Consider the following 10478-nt stretch of genomic DNA (forward strand, 5'->3'; position numbering starts at 1 on the left):
TACGGCATTCGAAACATTGGCGCGACTGTGTTGCCCTCTTACGGTGAGGCAAAATCCCCCACCGTTTTCCGTGCAGCCTCGCGGCAGCAGGGATCCAAAACGCGACATTGCTGCCCGGTGCAGCCCTGGTTGTCTGGGAATTTGAGTTGATAGAAATACACTTTGAAAAATACACTCTGAAAAAGAAACACGAGCTTCCAGTCGAAGCAATTCATAAACAGATGCGTGTATACACTTTGTTGCAACGTATCTCACAATACGTTACATAATGTAATCATACGAATGAACTAATTATTAATAGTTGTACATTCGTTGCGTTTATAGTATGAGAAACAAATTTAACGGTTTTTTTTTGCGTGGATGAGGAAACCGAGATAATTAATAATCAGGGAATAGCTTTTACAATTTCGCAATACGATCGTTCATCGAATCAACTGAAAAGAAGATAACTTGTAAAATTCTCTTAACCATTCTCAGCGTTGGTATTTTTTCAAATATATGTATTTCATAAATCCGAATGATTTTTAATGTTGTAAACGCACTATATATACGTATATAGATAAAAGTATGCTTTTGAAAGGGTAAAGTATTGATAAAAAGAGGACGCGACGAAGAATGGTCTCTGTAGGAATAAAGCGAATGATTTTCGGTTGAGAATTGCTTAATGACGTGCAATCTGCAAACGACCATTAAGACTTTACGCAAACATTATGACATTTCCAGGAACAGGGCGCTCGATCATCTATAACGTTACTGATATGGTAAAAGTGAAAACCTGAAACAGCTGACCTCGCGCGATTTAAGTAGAATGAAATGATCAAAGAACGACAGTAGAGTGTAGAGACTATTATCTAGACAATCTAGACGGATTTCAGCAGCAACGTTAACTTTACAGCTACTATGGTGTAAGATCATTCGAAAGGCACCAAGAACAAGCTTATGCATTGAAACAATATTTATTTAAAATATACATATAAGTCCTCTGTATGGTGCATTCAATTATATGTATACAGTGACTGCTAATATTCGGACACTGTTAAAAAGACGATAACTTTTTTAATATTGGAGCATACGATTTGAACTTTTTGTGGAGAAGTTAGAATAATTGGTTTAGAGTTTAGAATATATATATATATATATATATATATATATATATATATATATATATATATATATATATATATATATATGTATATGTATATATGTATATATATACCTGGCAATATCGTAAAAAAGTTGTAAAAGGCAACTTTTAGTATTCTCTGCAATTCCGACAACTTGCAATTTTTTTCAAAAATTTTTGTCACGTTGTGTAGCAAAACAATTATTCTAACTTTTCTAAAAAAAAAATAATCAAATCGTATGGTCCAATATTAAAAAAGTTATCGTCTTTTTAACAGTGTCCGAATATTAGTGGGAGTCACTGTACAAATATGTAATTTAGAAAAATGCATTTGACTTTGTCTTATCTAAAACAAACATGCACTCGTATCTAAGTACACGTGTGCTGCATTCGCATCATTATGTTTTCTTCCGACACATACACATAATACATACATACACATATCTGTTAAATGTCAAACATTTTGACGCACATTCAAAGCGGGAAAATTTGAATAATTGCATAATTTATAAATAATATATCCTTCGTTGAAAATGAGCGGTGTAATTTCAAAAATTGAAATATGAGCTTTTTCTAGTTGTGTATTTCAAACAAATGCATTCTCATCTTATTTAATCTTTTACTGTTTTCTTTATCCGAGGTGTTTTAAAGCTATTTACGTATATGTCAAGTGTAAATGTATGCTGTAAACATACGTATCGCGCGCATAAATTAAATTAAGACAGATTATCAAAATGCAAGGAAATTCGATGCACAACACTATTTTAATAGAATTGGTGCTAAAGTAACATCATGCAGGACATGAGACATTTAATAATAGCCTAGCAGTGTCACCATAGACCCAAAAGTCTCAAAATATACGGTTACAATTTTGTTGCATTCCGTGACAGTTGAGAAGGACAGGTCACCAACTTTTTATGAAAGTCCGTATATCGTATCGTTTCGCAATTAATAACAGCTGATTGAAATAATCGTTTCTACCAGAGAGGCTTAAGTATAACAAATAAAAGATTAAGCTCTCTCGAGTACAATAGTATTCGAAATAAAACGGAAATTCCGAGGAAATGCGCAAAAGATCGCAGCATGAGAAACTGAACAACGAACGAACTTGCTATTTCAGGTCGTTCGGGACGCGTCGTAGCGGTTCGAATGCCATAATTAGCTGGACAAAATTCATTTTCAGATCAACAAAAACTGACTGTGTGTAGGGCAGCTATGCACATCTATGTAAGTATATATGTAGTACATCTCTATATGTATATATATGTAGTAAAAACGTTGAAAACGTTAAATCTTAATTATTAATGTTCATGGATTAGACAAACTTCGACGTAACGGCAAACAGTGACTCATAATCGATAAAGATATTTTAAATTCGTTAGAACGCACTTAAAAATCTTATATGAATTGGATCAAAAGTAACGATAAGAAGACCATATCTCGAAATACTGCAATACAACAAGAGGAACAGTTTAAAAATCAAACTTGTTTATGATAATAGATAATATTTATAATAATAATTGTTTACGATCATAAAGACTGCGGATCTTTGATGCAAAATAAAAATTGTCTACATCGATTGCAAGAAATGGAAACTGAATCGATATCTTGAATTTTCCAAATTTCTCAACAATTTTCAATTTCATCTACTCAATTTTGCTATAAATGCGCATAAAGATCGCGTGGTCTATTTATGAGGAATAAGTCTGCGAAAATAGTATTCGAAATATCACTATATATTCTTGATAGTAACACTTGCTATTAACATTGTCAATAAAATGCTAAACTGTAATGAAAAGCAGACAGATATTTTTGTCCTAGCGGCGAGAGCGATCGAACCAAAGAGCGCGTGTTGGGAAAAAAGGTGTACTGTTTACGTTCGGACTAGAATTGTTGTAAAGATGCAAAAGTCACGGTAAGTATCGTGTTTGGTACGGTGAAGACGACTAAACTATAAGGATTATACGCAGTTCCACTGTATACACGTTGTGCGCTGTAGAACGACGTCTCGTGTCGCGGTTGTCACGTGTGTTGCAGTAGACGAAGGTAGGGTAATGTGGAATATCGCTCAGGCGCGTACGTACGTCAGTAGCACGGTGAAAGATACGACGTATACAGTGCACCGAGTGGTGTGGTCGAAAAAAAAACTAAACTAGAAGAAGAAGAAAAAGTTAAAGAACAAAGAAAGAGGTCCAGTAAAATAACGGAAGAAGGTATATAATCAAGAAATAAACAAGAGCGAACTTGTAAAATATATCGCAAGGGTGTACAGAATTCTGTCTCTGTCCTTTTCCCTTGTTCGACTATATACATATATATACATCGTATTCCCTTCTCCTTTCCTTAGTGATTCTCTCCCTCTCCGTTCCGTAGCATTTTAATCGTTCGTTCTTTGTCAGTGATCGCCACAAGTCTTTTAGTCCCTATCCTTTCGTTTATATTCGTTTTCTCTCCCTCTCACTTTCTGTTCTTTCTTCTTCTCTCTTTTCTATCAACTGATATATACACTGTTCTCTCTATCTCTATTGCTTTTTCCTTGTTCGCCACACTCTGTTATTTCGTTCCGAGAAGCAGAAGAAAACCCCCGCGGTTATACACGTTCGTTCTCAAAAGTTTCTTACTCGTTGTCACGCGCTAAAAATACTCCCGCACAGTCTTCCGAGGGTGTACCATGCCAAAGGAGAACGGAAATTAGGACGACAAAAGCAGTCAACATCGACCTGGAACTGTCATGGAACGGTTTTCGAGAGTGGCGTGTTATTTTCGATGGATGAGAAACGCGACACATCACGATACAACCGAAAAGGTTGTACAAGACGATCGTAATAACGTCGAGGTTGAACGGTGCAAGAATGTCGGATGCAATTTCGAAGCATCCAGGCGGCTTTGCAGCATTCTAGAGAGTATCCTTCTTTGGGAGAACTCCGTCAATAGCATCTCCGTCGTCATCGTGTTCAACATTCTGTTTTGGTGAGTTTCTTCCTTCCATCATGTACACACACATACTATTTAAATATATGCGTAAAATTCGATTTTTCTCCCTCGCATATTGCTCGAACGATTTGACGAAATTCTTATTCGAAAGTCGTCTAATCGACCGTTCAGAATTTCCGAACATTTTCGAACGGTACCTGTATCAATAAAAATGTCGCGCATCGAAGATCGTCGCAGCTGTCTTCTAATGCTCCGCGAGTTATCCGCCTTCTGGGTCAAGGTTTGTCGAAGCGTGTACGTTTCGGCATTTGATATGTCGATTGTAAATAACATTATCTATCAATGCTCGAGAGCCACGATTCCTCGCGTATCTCCGTGAGTACGTTAATAATCGGTCATTGATGAGTTTCGTTACGGGTAGTACGAGTACAACCAATACGCGGTTCAACTCGCTCTATTTCTCCGCAATTACATTTATTCATGACACTCTTGTTTGCTTTGTGTCGCATGAATTGCATCTTCTCTACGGATTTTCCCACCAGATCCATAGTACTGTTTCTAATAGATGGCGGTGCGCGTTGATTATTAAAAAGTATAATCGTTTGACGTGCAAAAAGCGGCGTAAATCTTTTTGCAAATCTAAGTGACAAAAAAAAAACACGTCGTCATCAAAACTTTTATTTTGTGTTTATAGTAACCGTTTTATCGAACGTTCGATTGTTTGAACGAATTCGTAATGTTTAAACGAATAAAGAAATTTTTAAAGTACTAATTTGTAATTGTATGTTCCAGGGGTATTATCGTATTAGAGATACGTGGCTTGGCTGCAGCCAGCAGTGCTGCGCTGGTCATAGTACTCTGCTACAGTACCTTAGAAGCCCACATACAAAAATGTATATTTTGTAGATCGTGCGCAAAAACAGAACAAATTGACAAAATTGGGAAAAAGGTGAAATCAGCGATTCATAGTCTGAAGCAGTTGAGAAAGGATCAGCCAGGCGTGGTAAACTCTCATTGTATTATTAATAGACTGTGGATGTTTATGCGATTTGCAATTTTTCTAGATGAATTTTAAGAGAAACTCGAATCAAATAGAATCTTATTATCTGTGGTCTGAAATAAATTAAAATCGTACTAAATTCTGTTGTATTTTATATCCTAGAATTTTCTGAAAATTTTCGAAAGCCATAATCGCATAAAGATCCGCAGTCTAATTATTAAGCGTTTCGTACAGTTCTTTAACGATTATTCAAATTCGTTTCAGTTTTGCACCGCAGTTTGTTCTCTCTCTTTGGGCTTGTGGATTATTGGTCGCACTATAAACGGCGTGCTTCTCGCGTATACAATATGCATGAGCATTCTACTTGGACCCGCATTATTATTAAAGCTGCCCAACAAGATGTTATCACACAGAGGTGATTAACATAGCGTTAGATATAAAGACGTGTTACGTCTAGTAACGTAACGAATTTTTAACGTATCGTTTCTTGTCCGACAGAATGGGATAGTGAAATTGAAGAATTTTTACCAGCAGTGACCGAGGACAATCTTCAAGTGCTTGCGAGAGCTGGAGAATCTGGGGATCAATCTCCAACACCGACAAGCGTGTTGTCCGATGCTCAAAATGGTATTTACTTCACAATTTCATTTTTCACTAAATATTTCAGATGAATACAAAGATGTTTGTATTACAGAATTTTTCAATGAAGACGACATTACGGGTCTAAAAATGCCATCCCACGAAGATGGAAGCACTGACGGCGTAGAAGTTTCTGAATTAGAACTTAGTGTCGAGGAAACGGATGTGGATGGTAGTAAATTTCAAAGTGATAACTTCGACAAAGGATCGTCATCCGAAGGAGAACCAGAACTGGAACCTCTATCGAGAAAATCAATTAGTCATAGTGATGAAAGTGGTAGCGAATTCGAAATGATCGATAGTCAGGATGCCGATGACTTAGACATTGCATGAAAATTACAGATATGTGAACTGTGAAGTTATTATTATGCAGAATAGGCTTAAAGCAGCTGGTAATTTTACATACATTTTACATACTGGTTCCTATTAGTGTGCCATAAATGAATAAATTTCTGATTTTATACAGGAATTGGTTTATTTCGCAATTTTTCATCAAATTAATAGACTTTAGCATGCTTAAATTCTTGATATTGATAGAAACAGGCACACTAATGCAAATCAGTAATCTATTTTACATTGTAATTCGACGATGACCTACCAAAAATGATTTTGCTTACATTTTAGCTACCCGCTTTGAATAAATATTCAATCGAATAAATATTCAGAAAGTTTCTATTAGCATCATTGGGGAAACAGTTTTAGAAAAACGATGTCGGTTATTTTATTAGATTTATAACTGAAGTAACAAATTTTAATGTCTAGAAATAGAAATTTTGTTGACTTTGTGCGAATGATAGCTTCTCAGTAGTTTACTTACCTTGATGTATACTTGTGTTGAAGTATACTTACAAAGTTGTACATATTATACACAGAAGAAAAAAAAGGAACTCTACCACCTTTGATTTTTATTTTCGTTGATATACAAACAGATTAAGTATACTTGTAGTACGTGTACGAAATTTTTGGTGTATTGTATAAAAGTTCGATTATCAATAAGAAATTAAAATGTGAGATCTCTGTGAAATAAGTAACTTTTGTCAATTTAAATATCGCTTTGACCTTCACGGAGGAAGATAATTTTGTATATATGTATCATATATAGAAAATCTTTGTCTGTAAATTGTAATTAAGAAATTAGAAATTATATAGTATCAGTGTGCAGGCAGAGAAACGAACGTAGATAATATCATAGTAAATATCAATCTTGTTTTTAATATTGCAAAAGTTACCTATAAAAACAGAATTTCAGATCTATCAAGAAAAAGAATTTCATATATTTCATAAATACTCGGATGTGATTTTTGCATTCTAATTAAGTTATATACGTGATTTCACTTTTTTCTAACTCGGTTTAGGTATTGAACGATGCATAAATAACAATTTATTTTATTATTGATTATGCAGATCTCGTAAATTTCTTTTAAAACCTACGAAAATCAATTTTGTAATTATTTATTGATAAGCGAAACTACACGAATCGTAAAAATAGTACTACACAAATCGTAAAATTAATTCGACATTTTTTTTGTGAAATCAATTACTATTAAAAATGATACCACTTATGTAAATATAATTTTATTTTTGTCATACACATTATACGGACTTCACTTTAATTACAAAATAATCAGTCTTACCCAAATTTTGCAAAAATTTTGTTGGCTTTATTCGGAAATTAAGAACTCGGAGGATTGTATAATTTTCAAATTGAATGTAGCCTAATTTGTATTGAAACGTTAGAGCAATAATTTCCTAGTCATAATTAATCGTGTGAAATTGTATTGAATATAACATTATGTACGGTACTTTTTATAATATATACAAAACTTTGTATATCTCTAATCTATTTTCACAGTCCCACTGTTGTGTTGAAACTGCTGTATTGTAAATGAAATATGTATATAATTAGTACAATAATATAGAAACAATATTTTTGAAATTTTCTTGCAAAATTTGAGAAAAATTGATCAATATTTTTCGAAAAATGTGACTGAAAATTTCCATTTTATCTTTCTATCATTACCCTACATAAGAGATATCATGTTTATGGTAAAAATCTGTCATACATTGTCTTGAATAAAAACAGAGACCTCTTTAATTTATTATAAATTTATTCTATTATACATTTCGAGATCCCTCGTAAATTTATGTACACGTAATACATAATTTATACAAAAGAAGAAATTTGTTGTTAATGTGCTTTGCATTTATATATACATACTTTTTATTTCCTGCAAAATTTCAGAATGTACTTTGACAACAAATACGTGCAATGCAGTAATAACAATAAAAGAGAGAAAATTGTGAGAACTTGTGTTATGCAATACTGGCAAAAGGTGAATTCGATTTGAAACGCAAATCGTATTTATGTACAATGCAATATTTCGTTTGATTTGTTTAATCTGTATATTGTAATTTTATTATGTACATACATTACTTGTATTCTCATCATCTACAACTTCCACATTTGCTTTTGTTGTATTGTTCGTGTAAAAAATATTTTCTTCATTTTTATAAATATTCAACATGTCTTTGTCTTCTTCCATAATTTTGAGAAATTTCGATGTTTCGTCTGTAACAAAATTTTATCGTGTACATGTATTATCAATGTTTATCATTTTACACACGTAAACTGTACCATTTCGTTCGCAAATATTTTCTTCTTTCTCGCAAGTATTTAACTCGCTTTTATTTTCTTCTATAGACGAAATTGGTTGAGCATTTTTTCTCTCTGGCAGTACCTGTAAAAACGCTTCTTGCCATGTTTCTCCTTCGCTAACTCTCAACAAGATTTCAAACACTGGAATAATATAAATTGTATTTGTATACTTACAATTAGTATACATATGTGAAAAATATATAATATATTCTAATCGTACCATGGTCAACAGTTAAAACCTTCCTAGCTTTCATTTGTAAAAATTTGTCTAGAGGGAGTCGTCCGTGCCTTACATTAGCCTGATTAGCTACTTTGTGGCACAAACCCTAGAAATGTAAATACGGTACAAGAAGACTTATACATATCAAATAAGCTAGCTTACCTTATGACTATTATGATCAACAAGACCACCTATAACATACACACAATCATGTTCTAGATGATTGATCACATTTTCTGATTCGCTAGTTAAATATATGACTTTCTCTTTTGGATAAACATCCAAATATCCTTCCACATGAAATTTTACCTAGAAAATCATATTAGATATTTCTAAGTACTTTAGGCACATCATTTTCTTGAGGAGGTAGACTTGTTTGATGATACAAAGATGGGGTTTTTCGGTAGTCAAAAGTAGGGCTGTAACTTCCCTTCAAAGACTTTAAAGACTTCGAAACTTCGAAGTTCCCTTCGTTTCTTCGAATCCTTCGAAGCTTCGGAAAAGTTACATCCCTAGTCAAAAGTCCTATTGTTACGTTTGCAAGGTGTAGTTTGCATTATTCAGCAGCACGTAGTAATAATGTATGCAATGGGGTTATGCAGTACTCAAAAGCGCTAGATAAAAGATCAATCTGGGCTGCAGTTACCCTCGTGTTTTTATGTTTACAAGGCATAATTTGCATTATTTGGTAGCATGTAGCTGTCGCAGCTTTATGAAAATAGCTACATGCACAGCTTTATGTAGAGCAATCTTTTATCTAGCGCTTTCGACTACTGAAAAGCCCCATCTTTGCATTGTCGAGAAATAAGAAGGTGCATCCCACATCCTTGCAATCCTGGAAACAAGACTACCCCATTAACGAACTCAGGAGTATAGCACTTACGTCCCAATGTTGATATCCATTATGCTTTTGCATGTGTGTTCTCGACGCCCCGTTAAAACTAGTAAGGGAAAATTGCATCGGAGCGAGGGCTCTCCTATTCAATGTATAACATCTTAATATCTGCTTGGTCAATTTTGCAATATCTTTGTCGATCATTAAATCATCAAAAGACATGTCTATAGTCACTTCAATTTTGCAACTACTATCGGCCATCGTACTCCTTTTTAAAGCTTTCCTAGACGGACCAAGATCTATATTATTTGCACGAGCATATGCTCGTTTCTCTCTTGCTTTCTGCCGTTCCTTCAATCTATAAAATATGTTAAAACATTTTCATTAGAAATTGCATAATGTAGAATTGATAAACGATATATAAAATTTTTACTAAATTAACTTAGAAGTGAAAGAATCAAGAAATAAAAACCTTTTCTCACTCTTTCGTTCTAACCATTTCTCTCTTTTCTTTATTTTTTTCAATTGTCGTTTGCTAATATTTCGATGGGACTCCGAAAGTTTCTCGTCGGTGTCATGACAATCATTCCGGTCAGAAATATTTTGATTTTCCTCGTTACATTCTGTTTCTCTATGTTTGTTTACATCGTTCTCGTTTTCCATGTTATCGAAAAAATCCGAAAAGAAACGAGAATCTCGTGTTTCTGCTCATAAGTGAGCGGGGTATCTGCGCGGATTCAAACACCGCATTTCACAAGATATAATAAAATGATAAGAAATCGCACGAGCTAATAGTATCCATACCTACATACATATCTTATTTATTTTGAAATTAGATATTTATTACCATTGAATTGTTTCAAATTACAGTCGAAGTGAGTCGAAGTGAAAAAGTATATATATGCATATATATATATATATATATATATATGTATATAGTTCACTGTAGTTCACTTTGAAGAAATAACTGGAAATAACCTTTTTTCATTGCCCAATAATTCATTGAAAATTTTCATTCGCTGAATTATTAGATTAGGTAGCAAGCAAGAGATTCGAGAAACGATAAATTTC

The 10478-nt window shown here is 33.7% G+C and overlaps 2 protein-coding genes across 4 annotated transcripts; one reads left to right on the plus strand and one right to left on the minus strand.

The window, feature by feature from the left end:
• Positions 1-3044: 3044 nt before the first annotated feature.
• LOC143214423 (uncharacterized) lies at positions 3045-7802 on the plus strand. Its single transcript, XM_076435469.1, has 6 exons — positions 3045-3336; positions 3778-4093; positions 4850-5060; positions 5322-5472; positions 5556-5684; positions 5752-7802. Exons 2-6 carry the CDS (start codon positions 3855-3857, stop codon positions 6027-6029), a joined length of 1008 nt encoding a protein of 335 aa, XP_076291584.1. The 5' UTR covers positions 3045-3336; positions 3778-3854; the 3' UTR covers positions 6030-7802.
• On the minus strand, positions 4849-10315 carry LOC143214422 (tRNA methyltransferase 10 homolog A). Of its 3 annotated transcripts, none has more exons than XM_076435467.1 (7): positions 10212-10310; positions 9880-10134; positions 9456-9765; positions 8735-8881; positions 8573-8678; positions 8332-8493; positions 4849-8265 (listed from the first exon to the last, which is right to left on the minus strand). In XM_076435467.1, the coding sequence occupies exons 2-7, from the start codon at positions 10068-10070 to the stop codon at positions 8114-8116; spliced, it is 1068 nt and encodes a 355-aa protein (XP_076291582.1). In that variant the 5' UTR covers positions 10071-10134; positions 10212-10310; the 3' UTR covers positions 4849-8113. The 3 variants fall into 3 exon arrangements, with proteins under 3 accessions (XP_076291582.1, XP_076291583.1, XP_076291581.1); XM_076435468.1 differs by having other exon boundaries at positions 10216-10234; XM_076435466.1 differs by having other exon boundaries at positions 9880-10315.
• Between the last annotated feature and the right edge of the window lie 163 nt (positions 10316-10478).

The sequence above is a fragment of the Lasioglossum baleicum genome, chromosome 12 (genome assembly GCF_051020765.1).
Source record: "Lasioglossum baleicum chromosome 12, iyLasBale1, whole genome shotgun sequence".
NCBI lineage: Eukaryota > Metazoa > Arthropoda > Insecta > Hymenoptera > Halictidae > Lasioglossum > Lasioglossum baleicum.

What these genes read in the sequence shown, in the direction of transcription:
- LOC143214423 (XM_076435469.1), top strand. Translation starts at nt 3,855, where the DNA reads ATGGAACGGTTTTCGAGAGTGGCGTGTTATTTTCGATGGATGAGAAAC. An exon ending in GTGTTCAACATTCTGTTTTG is followed by an intron (nt 4,094 to 4,849) that starts GTGAGTTTCTTC and finishes TGTATGTTCCAG; the next exon opens with GGGTATTATCGTATTAGAGA. An exon ending in GTTGTCCGATGCTCAAAATG is followed by an intron (nt 5,685 to 5,751) that starts GTATTTACTTCA and finishes TTTGTATTACAG; the next exon opens with AATTTTTCAATGAAGACGAC.
- LOC143214422 (XM_076435466.1), bottom strand. Translation starts at nt 10,070, where the DNA reads ATGGAAAACGAGAACGATGTAAACAAACATAGAGAAACAGAATGTAAC. An exon ending in GGTTTTAACTGTTGACCATG is followed by an intron (nt 8,494 to 8,572) that starts GTACGATTAGAA and finishes ATATTATTCCAG; the next exon opens with TGTTTGAAATCTTGTTGAGA. An exon ending in AAATATTTGCGAACGAAATG is followed by an intron (nt 8,266 to 8,331) that starts GTACAGTTTACG and finishes ATTTTGTTACAG; the next exon opens with ACGAAACATCGAAATTTCTC.